Source organism: Nematolebias whitei, chromosome 2 (assembly GCF_014905685.2).
Source record: "Nematolebias whitei isolate Nwh7 chromosome 2, NemWhi1, whole genome shotgun sequence".
Taxonomy (NCBI): Eukaryota; Metazoa; Chordata; class Actinopteri; order Cyprinodontiformes; family Rivulidae; genus Nematolebias; species Nematolebias whitei.
The window spans coordinates 58,823,870-58,842,633 of NC_056499.1; the positions used below are offsets into that span (position 1 = coordinate 58,823,870).

Here is an 18,764-nt window from a genome sequence, read left to right on the forward strand (position 1 = left end):
TACGTAACTCAGAATTGAACCAAGGAGCCAGTTTCCTCTGATTGATTACTTTCTTTTTCAGTGGAGCAATTTTATCAAGTGAAGTTTGCATTGAAGTTGTAAGATGATCAACTAGATGATCTAAGTCTCTGTTCTCTGATGCATTACTCTGCAAGACAGAGGAAAACATTGATGGAAGAGATTGTTTAAATTTGGTTACAGCATTTTCTGATAAGCACCTGCTGAGATGAAATTTACTCTCAGTGACTGTGTAGTCATTTAATGTAAACTCAAAGGTTATTAAAAAATGGTCGGACAGGATAGGATTTTGTGGAACTATTACCAAGTCCTTAATCTCTATACCATAGGTCAGAACTAAATTAAGAGTGTGATGATAAGAATGAGTAGATGTGCGGACGTTTTGGGTAAAACCAAATGAGTCTATTAAATTATTAAAGGCTATGCTTAAACTATCACTCTAACATCCACATGAATATTGAAATCACCCATTATGATGATTTTATCAGTATTTAATAGTAAGTCGGTTAATAATTCTGAGAATTCAGACAAAACTGAGAGTAAGCGCCTGGTGGACGATATATAACAACTAGTAAAAGTGGCTTTTCTGATTTCCATTTTGGATGAGAAATACTGAGGGACAGTGATTCAAAAGAATCATAACTAATAACTGGTTTGGCATTAATCAATAATCCTGACTGAAAAATAGAAGCTACTCCTCCACCTCGGCCAGTTGTTCTAGGAACATGAACATTTAAATAATTAACAGGAGTGGATTGATTTATACCAACAAAATCCTCCTGTTGTAGCCAAGTTTCTGTCAGACAGAATAAACCAATATGATGATCAGTTATCAGTTCATTAACTAACAGGGATTTAGAGGAAAGAGATCTGATGTTCATTAATCCACATTTAATGATTTTATGATTTTGCTTTGGTAAAGTAACTGTGTTTATTTTAATCAGATTTTTATGGTTTATATTTTTAGAGCTGATTTTTGGTTTATTTAATTTGAGCCGTGGGCGAGTTGACACTGTTTCAATGTGGGTGTGGGTGGGTAACAGAGGAGAAGCAGCAGAGAGGTGGAGGACTACACCTCTGCTTCCTGGACTGGACCCTGGGTTGTCATTAATTTGGGGGATAAACAAAATCAGCCATATTTCTAGAAAGAAGAGCGGCTCCGTCCAAAGTGGGATGGATGCCATCTCTCCGCATCAGACCAGGTTTTCCCCAGAAAGAACTCCAGTTATCTATGTAGCCCACGTCATTGTCAGAACACCACCTGGACACCCATCGGTTAAACGATGACATACGGCTAAACATGTCATCGCTGGTCAGGTTGGGGAGGGGGTCGGAGAAAACTACGGAGTCCGACATGGTTTTAGCAAAGTCACACACCGAAGCAACATTAATTTTAGTGACCTCCGATTGGCGTAACCGGGTGTCATTATCGCTGACGTGAATAACAATCTTACTGTATTTAGCCTTAGCCTTAGTCAGCAGTTTCAGATAAGATTCTATGTCGCCCGCTCTGGCCCCCGGAATGCATTTGACTATGGCCGCTGGAGTCCCTAAAGCCACGTTTCGGACTATGGAGCTTCCAATAACCAGGGTCTGTTTCTCAGCGGGTGTGTCACTGAACGAGGAAAATCGATTAGAAACATGAACGGGTCACAACCCATCGCTCATGACCATAGATGAGGGTAGGAATATAGATCGACAGGTAAATCGAGACCTTCGCCTTTTGACTGAGCTCTCTCTTCACCACGACAGACCGGTACAGCGCCCACTTCACTGAAGACTCCGCACCTACCTGCTTATTATTATTATCCTGTTAATTTCTTCTCTTCTGTTGTGGTTGTTTTGGGCTGTTTTTTTACAAACAGCATATAGGCAGATGTTCGGTTTGGCTGCAAATGTATTGGTGTCTGTATGTTTTCTGTTAAGTCTATCATACTCATATCAGGTCTCTCTTGTAAATGAGTCCTCGAGGCTCAATGGGATTTACCTGTCTAAATAAAGGTTGAATGAAAAAATACTGCCCGGTGTATAAGCCACTACTTTTTTCACAGGCTTTGAACCCCACAGCTGTGGCTAAGAAATTGATTTTTATTTTTATTTTTTGTGGGGGAGGGGCTAACGAGCTTCCTGCCACCAAAAACATTTAGCTTTGTTACACCCGGGCGCTCCCATAGCTGCCCAATATGTGTCTTTCTTGGGGGTGGGTCTTTGTGACTTATTTTTACTGTTTAATGTACAGACAAAGTGTTCACTCCTCCAAAGTCCATGCTCAATAATCTAGGTATAAAATCCAACATTTTTCAGTCGGGTCATCTGGACAGATTATTTTTTTGTGCTGAAAGTAAGTAAGAAGTAAAAAAAAGACACTGTCCAGATGACCTGACTGAAAAATGTTGGATTGTATACCTGGATTATTGAGCATGGACTTTGTTGTTTTCAACCAGTTTGACACGACTGTCAAGAAGGATGAGGGCCGGCAATGGAGGAGGGGGCGTACCAAAAAAAAACATCTTAGCACCAACAAAACTGGTTTGTTCCACTTTGGAGTAAGCTGTTGGGAGAAGAATCAGTTTTGTGTTGTGTGTTTCCTTGACTGATGAAGCCTTCTGGATCAAAGGCAAAACGTTCCAGCACAAAAAAAGAAACTGTCCAGATGACCTGACTGAAAAATGTTGGATGTTCACTCCTCCCCTCTCCATTTCAATGGTTCGACTGTGACCTGTTCAGTAATTTCTTTGGTCAGTTTTTTTAACCTTTTTTTATACAATCATTGCGTAGTATATTATATAGTAAATATAGTCTCATCAGTACACGTCTCTCTTGGGGTGGTGTACTTGTGACTCATCGAGACTACCTCATTTGTTCACTGTGGTTGACTGCTGGTCACGTGATCACTGAAGACTCCGCACCTATCCACTTATCAATCTCTCACTCCATTTTTCCCTTATTTGTGAACAAGACCCTGAGATGCTTAAGCTTGGTTAAGCTTGGCTTCACTTGGCACAGGCACTGTACCCTTTTCTGGCTCACGACCATGGTCTCGGATTTGGAGGCACTGATCCTCATCCCATAGGGCCTAGTACCCCATACTCCTGGAGTAGCCTCCACAGGGTTCCCTGAGGGACGTGGTTGAATGCCTTCTCCAAGTCCACAAAGCACATGTAAACTGGTTGGACAAACTCCCACGCACCCTCTAGGACCCTGCTGAGGGGTGTCGAGCTGGTCCAGTGTTCCACGACCAGGACGAAAACCACACTGCTCCTCCTGAATCCGAGGTTTGACTATCCAATGGACCCTCCTCTCCAGAATCCTTGAATAGACCTTACCAGGAAGGCTTAAGAGCGTGATCCCCCTGTAGTTGGAACACACTCTGTGGCTCACAGCTCACCTTTTTGAATAGAGGAACCACCACCCTGGTCTCCCAATCCAGGGGAACTGCCCCTGATGTCCACGCAATATTGCAGAGTTGTGTAAGCCAACAAAACACCACAACATCCAGAGCCTTATGGAACTCTGGGCGAATTTCATCCACCCCTGGGGCCCTACTACAGAGGAGCTTTATAACCACCTCGGTGAACTCAGAACTAGAGATTGGAGAGCCCGACCCAGAATCCCTATGCTCTGCTTCTTCAGTGGAAGATGTGCTGGTGGAATTGAGGAGGTTTTCAAAGTACTCTCCCCACCGACTGACAGCATCCTTCACCGGCGAAGTCCACCAGTGTGTTCAAGGGTTACCGCCATGACAGGCATGACGACCTTGTAGCCACAGCTTGGATAAGCCGCCTCGACAATGGAGGTGCGGAATATGGTCCACTCAGACTCAATGTCCCCCTCCTTCCCCTGAATATGTTTGACGTTCTCCCTGAGGTGTGAGTTAAAGCTACCTCTCATGGGAGACTCTGCCAGACGTTCCCAGCAGACCCTCACAATAGGTTTCGGCCTGCCAGGTCTAACCGGCATCCTCCCCCACTATCGGAGCCAACTCATCACCAGGTAGTGGTCAGTGGACAGCTCTGCCCCTCTCTTCACCCAAGTGTGCAAGACATGCAGTTGCAGATCAGATGAAACGATGACAAAGTCGATCATCAAACTGCTGCCAAAGGTGTCCTGGTGCCAAGAGCACATATGGACACCCTTATGCTTGAACATGGTGTTTGTTAATTACAATACATGATGAGCACAGAAGTCCAATAAAAGAACACCACACGAGTTCAGATCACGGGGGCCGTTCTTCTCAACCAAAGCCCTCCAGGTCTCACTGTCATTGTCCACGTGAACATTGAAGTCCCCCAGCAGAACAAGGGAGTCCCTAGGAGGGCACTCTCCAGTAGGGCTGTGTGATATGGCTCAAATATAATATCATGATATTTCAGAGCATTCTGACGATACAATACATTTTGGGACATAAAAAAAAACAAAAAAAAAAAAAACAGAAATCATAGTCATTTCATCCATCCATCCATTATCTTTTACCCGCTTCTTCCATTTTGGGTCATGGGGTTTGTCTGTACGCATGTCCAACAATCACTGTGCGATGGGCAGGGTGTACCCTGGACATGTCGCAAGTCCATCACAGGGCCACATAGAGACAAACGAGACAAACGACCGTTCACTCTCTCACTCACACCTAGGGGCAATTTTAGAGTTACCAATCAGCCCAACATGCATGTTTTCGGTCTGTGGGAGGAAACTGGAGTACCCAGAGAAAACCCACGCATGCACGGAGAGCACATGCAAATTCCACTCAGAAAGGCCCCTGGACTGAGATTTGAACTGGCAGCGTTCTCGCTGAGAGGCAGAAGCTCTACCAGTTGCACCACCGTGCTGCCTATCATAGTTATTCCTTTGACAAAATTAATTTAACATGTTGCTTTGCAGTATTATATAAAAACTGAAAAAACAACAAGGGTTAATTTTACTGCAATTGCTTTATCTAGTAAAGTATTCAGTCTCAAAGTATAAAAATACAAAAGGTCCTTCTGTTATTTAGATTTAAAAAGTCGGCACAAAATATAGATCAACAAAATCCACCACAAAACTAAAGTGCAGGTGCAGTTCCCCAAATAAACTAAATAAAATTAAAGCTTAAGATCTGTTGAACATAAATTCAATTCAATTCAAATTCAATTCAATTCAAAAATACTTTATTAATCCCAGAGGGAAATTATTTGTTGTAGTAACTTGTTGTCCTCATTTCATTAAGAGATGTTATAGATACTGATGGCTGTAGGCAGGAAGGATCTCTTGTAAAGGTCCATCCCACAGTGGATCCTAAGAAACTGGCTGCAGATGCCGTCCGATCCGTCCACCCAGACTCTGCTGACCTCTCGGTTCCCCAGGCTGTAGGACCGCCCGAATGTCAGGCAGAACTCCTCCCAGAGTGATGGCCACTCCTCCCAGCAGTCTGCCGAGCTCCTCGTCGCTGCGGACAGACAACTGTAGGTGCTGAGGGGCGATCCTGTCCTTCCACTGTCATGGTCCATGTTTCCTGCTAGTTCCAGGATCTCAGTGGTCAGGCACTCGAGCACAGCTGGCAAGTAGATGAGAATGCGTCCACAGAACATCCTTTCAACTCATTTGAGATGTGGGGCTGTAGTTGAGATATTATTTGAGCTTTTGAGATGTTAATCAGCTGCTGTTGGTTGTAGAAAACTGCCTTGTTGCCATGGTTACGCATCATAACAAATGTCCAAAACTAAAAAAGTTTCAGTAAAAATCCTTCCAGCTGCACAGCATCTGATACCAGAGGAAACAATCATCCAAAAAATGTGATCTACATCCAGCAAAAGAGGAATTAAAGTTTCCAAAAGCAAAATCTCAGAATGAAAGTAACAGAGCTGCTCCAACATGCAGCCACCTTGAGCGGCGCAATTCTAGAACAGAATTTTGGAATGTAACCTACAACAAAATATATGTTGCCTTTAAATGAGGTATAACTTCTAAAACTTGTGACAAGGTGTCTTCAGCTGACCCTGAAGCTTGTGGTGTTTCAGCTTCCTCTATTCCTGCAAGAATGATTCTATTTCGCTGATGCTCTGTCTTTCATCACCTGCCTCTTTTCTTGGTCCATGGACTGACTGTGGAAACGTGGCTTAAGAGACACAGCTGAGCTGCGCGTTTGTACCGGCAGTTTAGAGCACGGTTCTGTTAACAGGGTGGGGTGCCCCATTTGTATAATGGTAGGGAAAACACTGAGGTATTTACGTCATGAAATGAGCATATCATTATATAATTTATTTTCCCGGGCAAGCTTTTTTTTACTGGTATTATTGTGAACAATATGATATGGCCCAGCCCTACTCTCCAGTACCCCCTCCAAGGACTCCAAAAAGGGTGGGTAACCTGAACTAACGTTAGACGCATAAGCACAAAACACAGTCAGAATCTGCCCCCCCACACGTAGGTGAAGGGAAGCTACCCTCTTGTTCACCGGGGTGAACCTCAATGTACAGGCACCAAGATGGGGGGCAACAAGTATACCCACCCCTGCTCGGTGTCTCTCACCAGGGGCAACTCCAGAGTGGAAGAGTGTCCAACCCCTCTCAAAGAGACTGGATCCAGTGCCGTGCGTTTAGGTGAGTCTGACTATTTCTAGCCGGAACCTCTCAACCTCACACACCAATTCAGGCTCCTTCCCCACCAGAGAGGTGACATTCCACATCCCGAGAGCCAGCTTCTGTAGCCAAGGATTAGACTGCCAAGATCCCCTGCCTTTGGCCACCCACATTGCACCCGACCCCTTTGGCCCCTCCCATGGGAAGGGGGACCTACGTCTCCTCTTCAGGCTGTGCTCAGTCGGGCTCCATGGATGAAAGCTCGACCACCAGGCGCTCACCAGCATGCCCCACCTCCAGGCCTGGCTCCAGAGTGGGGCCCTGGTGACCCAAGTCCGGGCGAGGGAACATTGTATGTGGTTGTACTCATCATAGGGCGACTTTGGGCTGCACTCTGTCTGGTTCCTCACCTAGGACCTGTCTGCCTTGGGTGACCCTACTAGGGTCATGAAGCCCCTGACAGTATAGCTCCTATGATCATTGGGACACTCAAACCCCTCCACCACGGTAAGGTGGCAGCCCAGGGAGGGCATTTTAAACCAAATATTACACAGCACTTATGGCCGCTGGAAATTCCTCAAAATGCCTATTGATGTCTGAAATGAAAATGCCTGAAAATGTCATGTTTTTAAGGTTTGAGTAGTGCTGAAACGTGAAGTCCTCAAACTGCTGAACATGACTTGAGTGGAAACTACAATTTGATATATTTGTTCAAACTGCAGAAAGCAGCTAATGAGTTTGTTATTGCTTCATGTCTGATGTTCTGATATAATAACAGTTGTGAACACCAAAAATTTCTTGATACAACATTAAGTTTTTGTTTTTGTTCTGTAGGTCTGATGCTGAGATGAAGGATTCCCTGCCAGTTAAAGCAAGTGATTTTTCCTTTTAACTGAAACCTGTTGTTGTTCCTTGTCTCAGAGTATGCGCGTATGAGATCGAGAGAGATCTTATTCTTTCGGTCACTACCCAGAGTTTGTGACCATAGGTGAGAGTAGGAAGTTAGACTGACCGGTAAACAGAGAGCTTTGTCTTACAGCTCAGCTCGCTCTTCACAGCAACATAATGGCACAGAGTCCGCAATACTGCAGATGCTGCACCAATGCGTCTGTCAAGCTCGCGCTCCATTCTTCCCTTACTCATGAACAAAACCCAAGATTCTTGAACTCCTCCACTTAGGCAGAACCTCACCCTCGACCTGAAGAGAACAATGGTAAATGGTAACTGTATTTATATAGCGCCTTTCTATCTTATCCAGATACTCAAAGCACTTTACACTACAATCTGTGCCCTCATTCATACAGCACTCTGCAAGAACTCTACAAAGCTAATTGAACAAATCATTCTAAAGAGACTAATCAGTGCTTTGAGATCACATTCATACACCGATGGGACACACATCGGAGGCAATGAGGGGTTCAATGTCTTGCCCAGGGACACTTTGCCATGTGACTGCTGGTGGATTCGAACCCCCCAACTCTTGTATTGGAGGACGACTGCTCTAACCATTCAGCCACAGACGCCACCCTTTCCCGACTGAGGATCATGGCTTCATATTTGGAGGTGCTGATTCTCATCCCAGCCACCTCACACACAGTTACAAACCGCTCCAGTGAGAGCTGGAGATGTGGCATGTGACTACCGTCTAATCTACTGGGAAAAACTCCAGCACACAGGCACCAATTCGGGAGGCTAAAAGTATACCCACACCAGCTTGGTGCCTCCAGAGTGGAATAAGGTCCAGCTCCTCTCAAGGAGATTGGTTCCAGAGCCCATGCTGTGCGTCAAGGTATCAATGTAAGCCCAACTATATCTATTCGGTACCTCTCAACCTCAGGCTCTTTCCCCGCCAGGGAGGTCACATTCCATGTCCCAAGAGCCAGCTTTTGTAAGCCAGGGTCTGAGTGCCAAAGCCCCCACCTTCGGCCACTGCCCATGACGTCATGCATCTGACTCTTATGGCCCCCTCCTGCAGGTGGTGGGCCCACAGTAAGGCAGGCCATGTTGCTTTATCAGGCTGAGCCCGACCGGACCCCATGGGTAGAGATCCAGTCACCAGACGCTTGTTGACAAGCTCTTTTCCCTGGCCTGGCTCCAGGGTGGGGCCCCTGCAACCCACGTTGGGTCAAGGGAGACTGTGCTGATTTCTGTCCATTTGAGTCTTCATAATTTCTCTTTGTCTGAGCCAGTCTGCCTTGAGAGACCCTACCAGGGGTAATTACAATTGTCCCCAACAGCATAACTTCTAGAATCATTCGTAAGGATAAGGTGGTGATTCAAGGAGGAGCTTAAAAGTATTGTTTCTTCAAATAATTAGGGTGGCCAAAGATGAATCTATGGTGACCCACTGTCCACCCCAGGTGGACCAGATCACATGGGATTGGATAAAATTGCCCCCTCCGCTTGCCTGGATCCATCAATCTGTGCTGCCTTGAACAAGCCAAAAAAAAAACCTCTGTTCTTCTCCACAGTGTAATCCTACCCACTTGAATATCAACAAAATCATTAAGTTTACTTGCATTTCCTGTTTAATTCCAGTCTAGAAAAACACTTATCGGGAAAACTACAAACATTCACTGTTCAAATCCCTCAGCAAAGGGGCATCACCATATCACTTGTTTAATCAATGACTGATTTAACGTTGGTGTTTAAAATGGCTCCTGATTTAAACAAGAGAAAGACTAGTATTTTTTTTTTTACCATTTGTATAGCAGGAAACAACAGTTTCAGCAGATCACCGTTTACAAGAGGAGGTGGTTCATAGGTTAGAGGTGGAGAGGATCCAGCTTCACAAAGACCTGCAGCATTGCTTTCATGAGATTCAACCGCAAGACCAGTATATCCAGCATCTTAACTCCAAGGTATGAAAGAGCTGAGGTGGAATTGTACTAATGACTAAGCTTTGTTGAAAAATTTCAGAAAAATAAAAGAATGGTTTCTTCTCCATCTTTCTTCATGCCCCCCCTGACCCCACCACCACCACACAAACACATACACCTCCTCTACAGCTGCAGCAGGCAGTCGAGGAGAAAGCTACTATTGCAGCTCAGCTGAGGTCTGTTTCCCAATCACTACGGGACACCCAGGATCGCTGCCACTGGCTGGAAAGTCAAACCCCAGGCCAAGTACAGGTAACAGGTCCAAAACGCATTCAAATGAGGCAGGTTGTTTCTATCCAGCTACAGTATCGGCATTCTAACTGCTCCACACAAACTCACTTAGAAAAAAACGGAACTATTTCCTGAAGTTGACTGCATCAGTTGAAATTAGGGATGTATTTAAAGTAGGACTGCACAATACATCTCAAAATGTCCTTGTAATGTCAGTGAGCAGAATATGAATATAACAAAAGAACTGCTTAGATCGCGGGCAGCATGGTGATGCAGTTGGTAGAGTAAGGTGACCAGATTTCTGAAGTGAAATCTGGAGACATTTCCAGCTCAGAGACCAATCCCATACACACTGCTCTTTGAATTGAGAAAGCTTCTCAGATGAGAAGTGAAACGTCTTCTGTTACAGAGTCCAGTTGTTTTTGTCTAAAACGTTTTTGAATTCATCATGTCCTGGATGACTGAGAATCTTCACCAGCATATTGCTAAGCATTTTGGGAAGGATCCCCTAGGAGCAGTGTGGGAGTTTGAGAAGATGTCAAGGAAGCTTGCAGACTAGAGGATGACACAGGGGTGGATTTTCACTCCTGTCTGTCCTGGTCCTACGGAAAAAATCCTGTCCTGTCCCACTCCTGGTAACATGACTCCTGCTCCTGTCCTGCTCCTGTTTTTTTCTCTTCATTTAATTTTTAGGAAATACATTGAATTTGATTTGATCTTCTACCCATTCCTGTTTAAATTACTTTGTGTTGTGCAGTTTTATTTCAAAACATATGGCAACAGGAACAGTTCATCTGTGGTGAAATAGAGACATTTATTGTTTTAATCCAAACAAAAACCTTCACTAAACGTCACAAAACAAATAATCCATGGCCTGTAGTCCATATAAGTTTTCTACAGAGGATCAGCTGCTGAGTCCTTGTTTCTGGCTCTTTTGAAGGTCAGTTACAGTAAAAACAAAAAATCTAAACCAGTCCATGGGTCACACCATGTCTACCTTAGATGAAAGAACCCAAACAGAACAAGTTGCATTTGACTAATTTATTGAGCAATTGTTTCCTTTAAACAGTGACATCACTGTCATGTTTTAAATAGTTTAAACAAACAAACAAACAAACAAAAAAAGAAAAATAATGTACCATGCAAGAGAACAAATAAAAATGTTTAAAGGCGTTATTATACATTGGACGACGTCCTCAAGAAGTTCACATTCTATGTGGTCGAGGTAACGAGCTCGTTTGGGTGAAGCATGATGTCGTGCATCTTCCCAGACTTCAGAGCATCATTTACAGACTGGACCATTGCAGGTCTGGTGTTCCACCTCATCTCTCCACAGCTGGACCAGTCCAGAGCCTTGTGGAACCTAAAAGTGAAAGACGACAGTGCACGAGTCAAAATAGTGTTACAGTGACTACAAGTTACAATTTGTTGGCCTTTCTTCTGGAAAAAAAAACGTTTTATCAAAAACAAGAGATTTACAATTGAAATTAAGTCAAGAAAATGTGACATTTGCAATTATAAATTACAGAAGCTTAATTTTTCTTTATTTATTTCACTTATCATATTTTATAATTATTTAATGAGCCTCACAGGCAGAGATTACAAGATTTTATGTATCTTACCTGCTCTGTTGAAGTGTGTGACAAGAGTCTTTGTGTCCAAAGCTGTTTAACACTTTGCTTCCAGAGCTAACAGCTTCCTGTGTTAGGTAGAACAATTAAATTAAATTAAAGACAAACAAAAAGCTTAGTGCTACTTCTTGTTGTGACATGCTTTATAAAACAGTTGTTGAATCAAGTATTTACTTATGTAGGTAAACATAGATGTTTTAAACCTGTTAAAATACACCAGAATGCAGGAAATAGCAGCTGCTTTATTCAAAAAGTTATGGGGGAGGACCCACAGACCTCGCACCAATATGTCCCCCCTACAATAATTCTAATGACACATCTCAAACCAGGAGCCATTGTCCACAGTGGGGGGGGGGGCTAAGACTCCTAAAAAGGGCTCTAGAATCGCCCCTGGTGTGAAGAAATGAACTGAGAAAAATCAACTCTTGGCCTAAAATTTAACACAACAGCATAATTGTACACATCATATCTTAAATCTAAAACTAAAACACTTATTATAATATTTATGTAACCAGTCTTTCATATAAAAACTGGGATATTTTTACAAAAGAATGCTTTCACTAACGAGTTTGTTGTACTGACATGGTTACAGCCGACAGTAACTATTTACACAATAAAGTGATGGTTATTCATGTTTTCCTCCATTTCAGTATCCAGCAGGACGTCATAATATAAAAATAGGGATATTTTTACTGGAGAATGCGTGCACTTTAACCAAGAAGAATTTGTTTTTTTACATTACAAACAGCAACAGATAATAAAGATTTTAACCTAAAAACCCACATAACAAAGCAGAGCATAATTTTTAAATAAAAAGGGACAAGGTGGAGAAAAATGCGCTGTTTGAGTTTATTTACTGACGGTAAACAAAGTCCGACTCCCCGCAGCAGCTGAGATTAAATGTTTAAAGCAGCACAGCACCAACACAACTCTCATGAAGTTCAGGGTTATTTGACACTTTCCTGCCTGTTCTGTGAGTTTAATAGACAGATAATCTAAAAAAAGTTAAATCTGGTCCTCTGGACATTCAAAAAACACCAAAACAAAGCAAAACAACAAAAAAATGTAGAAACGTTTCGTCTCTCATCCAAGAGACTTCCTCAGTCTGAGGAGCTGTTTTCAGCTCAGTCTCTTAAATAGCACCTTCTCAGAGTGGATCAACCAGTTTTGCTGCTGACAACCAAAACCAGCTGATCACATGCTCAAGAAGGACCATCAGCCTAACAATGGGTCATTAGCACACTGATGGCTGTTTACTATTCACAGAGGGCTGAGTGATACTAGCAATCACAGCATTGTAAGAGGGGGACAGTTGAACCCGGAGGCCTTCACCCCTGTTTAATGATGGACGATTTCTTTTCACAAAGATGGCCTCCTTTACTCCTCTCTCAAACCATCGTTCATCTCTGTCCAGGATGTGAACATCTTCATCCTTGAAAGAGTGACCGCTGGCCTGGAGATGAGTGTAGACCGCAGAGTCCTGGCCTGATGATGTTGATCTTCTGTGCTGGGCCATCCTTTTGGCCAGTGGCTGTTTTGTTTCCCCGATGTAGGACTGATCACAGCCCTCCTGACACTGAACAACATACACAACATTGCTCTGTTTGTGCCGGGGTACTGGATCTTTGGGATGAACCAGTCTTTGTCGTAATGTATTTGGGGTTTGTCTGATTTTAATTTTAAACTGACCACCCCTACTGCATCATCAACAGGAATGCACGTAAAGAGTGATGTGACATCAAAAGAGACCATTGTTTCATCAGTCTCCATGATGACATCCCTCACCTTATCCACAAAGTCCATGGTGTTCTGTATGTGGTGTTCTGAGCTGCCAACTAAAGGGATGAGTACAGACGCCAGATATTTGGAAACATTGTAAGTGACAGAGTTAATCCTGCTAACGATTGGTCTTAAAGGTACACCTTGTTTGTGGATTTTAGGTAAACCATACAGACTAGGTGTGGCCTCCCCTGGGTACAGTCTGTGGTACAGAAAACGGTCAATAGCCTTGTCCTGCTCCAAAATTTTCAGGCAATCTATCAATTTCTTCTTGTTGCGGATGGCTGACTCAGTAGCTGTGATCATCTCCACCAGAGGAATTCTACTTGGTGCAACCGCAAAGTTCAGTCCCCTGGCAAGAATCTCTGTCTCCGGCTGGGTGAGCTGTCTGTCAGATAAATTCTTCACCCACTTTTCTGTCTCCCTCACATGTAATTGACTACTGGAGTGTTGTCCTACACTGAATGTGTTGTTATTGGAATAGTGATGGTGTTGATGAGCTATTAGTAAGTTAAACTTGTTTTGTTGTCGAGTCTTGGACTTGACATGCTGTGCTAAGCGTGCCTGATCTGTTCAGTCCAACACTTGCTGAAGTGTGGTCTGATCTAGATACATAGTTAGTTTCTGTTTAATGTGCTCTTCTTTGGCCTTCAAGGCCTCAATAGTAAAATTGGTCTGTCTCACCCGTTCATTCAGCAGCTGGGTCTGTGCCTTCTGAAGGATCTTGCTTGCCCGGTGCCCGCTGACCGAAGATTTTAGTTCCAGGCTCTTGGGAATGATGCCACTTTGTCGACATCTGAGGTTGAATCGCAAATGGTTCCTGTAGTCTGCCCTCTTCCTTGCTGTTTTCTCAAACTCTCTAACTAGTCTCTAACTCCACCAGAGTAGAATTCCTCTGGTGGAGATGATCACAGCTACCTAGTCAGCCATCCGCAACAACAAAATTAAAGAGGCTGAAGCAGAACAGCTCAGAATCAAAGTTTCAGCCTGCCTCAGCAATGCCAAACTACCACCTTCTAACATCAGTAAAGAGGAGAGGGACGCACTCACCACTTTTAGCAAGGACAAAAACATCATCATTCTCCCAGCAGACAAAGGAAGGTGCACAGTGATTTTGAACCAGAAAGACCATCATGAGAAAGTTATGACACTCCTTAGTGACTTAAACACTTATGAACCTCTGAAAAGAGATCCAGGAAGTGGTTACAAGAAGAAATTGATAGATTGCCTGAAAATTTTGGAGCAGGACAAGGCTATTGACTGTTTTCTGTACCACAGACTGTACCCAGGGGAGGCCACACCTAGTCTGTATGGTTTACCTAAAATCCACAAACAAGGTGTACCTTTAAGACCAATCGTTAGCAGGATTAACTCTGTCACTTACAGTGTTTCCAAATATCTGGCGTCTGTACTCATCCCTTTAGTTGGCAGCTCAGAACACCACATACAGAACACCATGGACTTTGTAGATAAGGTGAGGGATGTCATCATGGAGACTTATGAAACAATGGTCTCTTTTGATGTCACATCACTCTTTACGTGCATTCCTGTTGATGATGCAGTAGGGGTGGTCAGTTTAAAATTAAAATCAGACACCACTCTGAGCAGCAGGACCACACTTTCCACAGAACAACTGTGTCAACTCTTGAAACTGTGCCTACAGTCAACCTACTTCACATATGGGGAGCAATATTATAGACAGAAACATGGGTGTGCTATGGGGTCTCCAGTTTCTCCTATTGTTGCCAACCTGTACATGGAGGAGGTAGAAAAGAGAGCCTTGACATCCTTTTCAGGGACACCACCAAGTCATTGGTTCAGGTATGTTGATGACACCTGGGTTAAAATTAAATCTCAGGAAGTCCAACATTTTACTGACCACATCAACTCTGTGGATAAATACATCAAGTTCACACAAGAAGATGTAAAAAATGGCAGGTTGGCTTTCTTGGACTGTGAGGTCTCAGTCTCTGATAGAGGACATTTGGAAACCGAGGTGTACTGCAAACCCACCCACACAGACCAGTATTTGTAGTTTGACTCCCATCACCCTTTGGAGCACAAGTTAGGAGTCATCAGGACTCTGTATCACAGAGCAGACAGCATCCCCACTAACTCGGGAGCCAGGCAGAAGGAGAAATCCTACACAAAACAGGCTCTAGAGCAATGTGGATATCCTAACTGGGCCTTCCTGAAAGCAGAGAAGAAACCCAAACAGGACGCCAGTCAGCCATCTGGTGAAAAGGAGGAGCCCAGACCCAGACCAGTAGTCATTCCGTATGTTGAGGGAGTATCAGAGAAACTGAGACGTTTATTTTCTAAACATAACGTCCCAGTGGCTTTTAAACCCCAAAATACATTACGGCAAAGACTGGTTCATCCCAAAGATCCAGTCCCCCGGCACAAACAGAGTAATATTGTGTATGCTGTTCAGTGTCAGGAGGGCTCTTACATCGGGGAAACTAAACATTTACATTTAAAATAAACTGCATTGTTGCTCAATAGCAGTGGCGACTCATGATTTTTTTCCATGGGGGGGTGGGGGATACTACACAGAAGGAAAGAAAGCATCCATCCATCCATTATCTTTACCCGCTTATTCCATTTTGGGTCACGGGGGTCGCTGGTGCCCATGTCCAGCAATCACTGTGCGAGGGGCGGGGTACACCCTGGACGGGTCGCAAGTCCATCACAGGGCCACATAGAGACAAACGAGACAAACAACCATTCACTCTCTCATTCACACCTAGGGACAATTTAGAGTTACCAATCAGCCTAACATGAATGTTTTTGGTCTGTGGGAGGAAACCGAAGCACCCGGAGAAAACCCACGCATGCACGGAGAGAACATGCAAACTCCACCCAGAAATCAATCAACCTTTATTTATACAGGTAAATCCCATTGAGCCTCGAGGACTCATTTACAAGAGGGACCTGATTTCAACAAAGAAAGATGACAACAATGGACAACAGCAACAACAATAAGCAGTTATAAAAACTCATACTAGAGTTTTTTTTTGTTTTTTTTTTAACAAATAGGATGGCTAAAAGGAAAAAGGTAACAAAACAAAAAAAACCAGCTAGATTCCAAGACAAATGTATAAAACTAAAAACAGGAACATGTCTGCATTGGACCCCGCCAGGAGTCCAACAGATTCTTAAAGCCACTTAGAGAGGTCAAGGTCGAGAGCTTCAAATCTTTTTGTAAGATATTCCAGGAAACAGGAGCGGAGTAGGAGAAGGCCCTTTTTCCTAGTTCAGTCCTCACTGAGGGAACACTGCAGGTAATAATGTCCTGAGAGCGCACGCTGTAGCTGCACTCACGCAGAGACATGTAGGAGGAGATGTATGAAGGCAGCAGACCAAGAAGTGATTTAAAGATGAAAACACATTTTCGGTTTTCATGAGCTGTATGCCATAATCATCAGTATTAAAACAATTAAAGACCTGAAATATTTCAGTTGGTGTGCAATGAATCTGAAAGATATGAAAGTTTCATTTTTATCATTACATTATGGAAAATAATGACCTTTATCACAATATGCTAATTTTTTGAGAAGGACCTGTATGTATGTATATATGTGTATATGTATATATATGTATGTATATATGTTTATATGTGTATATGTATATATATGTATGTATATATGTATATATGTGTATATGTATATACATGTATGTATATGTATATATATGTATATATATGTATATATATGTGTGTATTATGGGTTGAACGAGTATATAATCTTTACACTCGACATTAACATAATAAAACCCGAGTAGAACTCGAGTATTTGATGACGTCATAGATCTCAAGATACATAAATAAATAAAACCGCAAAAAAAGGTAATTATTTAACAAAAAAAAAAAAGACCAACAAAACATTGGGAGCATATATTATGCTCCTACCATTTATCATACTGCAAATACGTCACAGGAAAAACTAAACTATTAGTTATTATTATTAAACTGCAAACGTGAAGAAACGTGTAGCACGTCAAAAATGAAACTTAAATTGAAACTGGTTGTGGTTCGGTGGATTGGACCCGGTGTTACACCATACTATGTGACCTGCAACAGTGCAACACCGCCCCTACGGTCATACGGTGGTCACATAATATGACGTCACTATGGATACTCGACATAACATTTTTAATCTCGATAGATGTCCTAGCAATCGATGTGTAGATTACTCGAGTACTCTGTTAATATCCTAATGTGTATATGTATATATATATGTATATGTATATATATATATATATATAGTGAACTAAGCCTCAGGTCAAAAGCCATCCTGGGACAGGAACTGTTATTTCATTGATTTGAGTCCAGAAACACAAATTAAGCTCATCCAGAGACTTTCTAAGTGTCCTGCACTAATCAATTGAAAGAACACTCTCTTTCATATTATCATTACTATTTTACAAATGTCTTGATAATCAAAAGTGTGTTTAGTTCAAATCATTTTTAAATGTTGAAGTGAACTACTCACTTTAAATCAACTGTGAAACAGTATAAATGATTTTTAATCCTTATTCAAAGTAGAAATCAAGTTAATGTCTGTTACAAGAGTAATTATGCATTTTTTGATCTTCTGTCTGAAATGAGCAAGTTGTGATATCGGTCAAAAGTGAAGGAACGGTCAAAAACATGTTTATCGGAACTAAATGTCATGTTAATCTCTATCAGACAGATAGAAGAAGACTGGCTCCTAAATGTCTCTGTTCTTCAAAACATCTTTCTGTCTGCTCCAAAACATTTCTCTGTTTGTTCCAAAACATCTCACTGTCTCCTTGACTAGTAATAACCCTCTTACGTCACTAAAACCACACCCCTGTTGGTTCGTTTCAACCAATCAGGAAGTTCTCAGAGGAACCGGAAGTGACCTCTTTAAAAGGGTCAACACTTCCTAGTTCCAGGCAGAACAAGTTCCAAACAGTTCAGTTAGGAGAGCAGAACCGAACCGAAAAGTTGCTGGAGAGAACAAGAAGTTCCAGACATGATCCGAAGTTCTTCCAAGTCTCGTGGGGATTATGGAATCTTCCACATCTGAGTGGAACTCTGACGGGCTCACAGCTCATGTGAGTCCACCCGTGAGGTGAGCATGCTGTTGAACGAAGTACCGTCACTACTCCGGACGTTTTTCTGCTATCCTACGGAGACGCTGGAAAGGTAGCGTTAAATGGAACTCCGTACCAGTGGAGACATCTTCTACAAGGTAACGAGTCCCTCACTACCGAAGTGTACCGAGGTGGAGCTGGGTTCGAAAGGAGGGTGCCGTTCTTCGTCGACACATTTTCCCTCACACATCTTTTCTCTCCATTTAAACTCCTTCATTTCCCATCTTTAAAACTCTTCTATCTGCCAGTAATTCATCCAGATATTTTCATAAATGTCTGTTGTATTTCAGTTGCAAGTGAAAATCATGGCCGTATGATTTTCTCATTGTAAAGCTCATTAATTAAGCTGTGTTATTGTAATCAATCTGCCAATTGATGTAAATGTGTGATGTGTTTAAACCGTTTTTAATAAACGACCCACTGTTGTTGGTGAGTCAGAAATTTAAACACGTTTCCGTCCACATTTAATATTCAAAACACGATAGTACTCAGTCCAGAAAAATGAAAGAATCCGTTTAAATTATGGATAATATCAGACAGGTATTATTTCA

General features: G+C 42.7%; 1 protein-coding gene across 1 annotated transcript in view; it reads left to right on the forward strand.

The window, feature by feature from the left end:
* LOC119427465 (golgin subfamily B member 1) overlaps nucleotides 1-18,764 on the forward strand; it is a gene marked incomplete in the record, with an annotated part of 127,811 nt that overhangs the window by 104,758 nt on the left and 4,289 nt on the right. Inside the window, 3 exon segments of the mRNA XM_037695091.1 lie at nucleotides 7,407-7,443; nucleotides 9,287-9,433; nucleotides 9,581-9,703. Of these exon segments, the coding sequence (XP_037551019.1) occupies nucleotides 7,407-7,443; nucleotides 9,287-9,433; nucleotides 9,581-9,703 (307 nt within the window).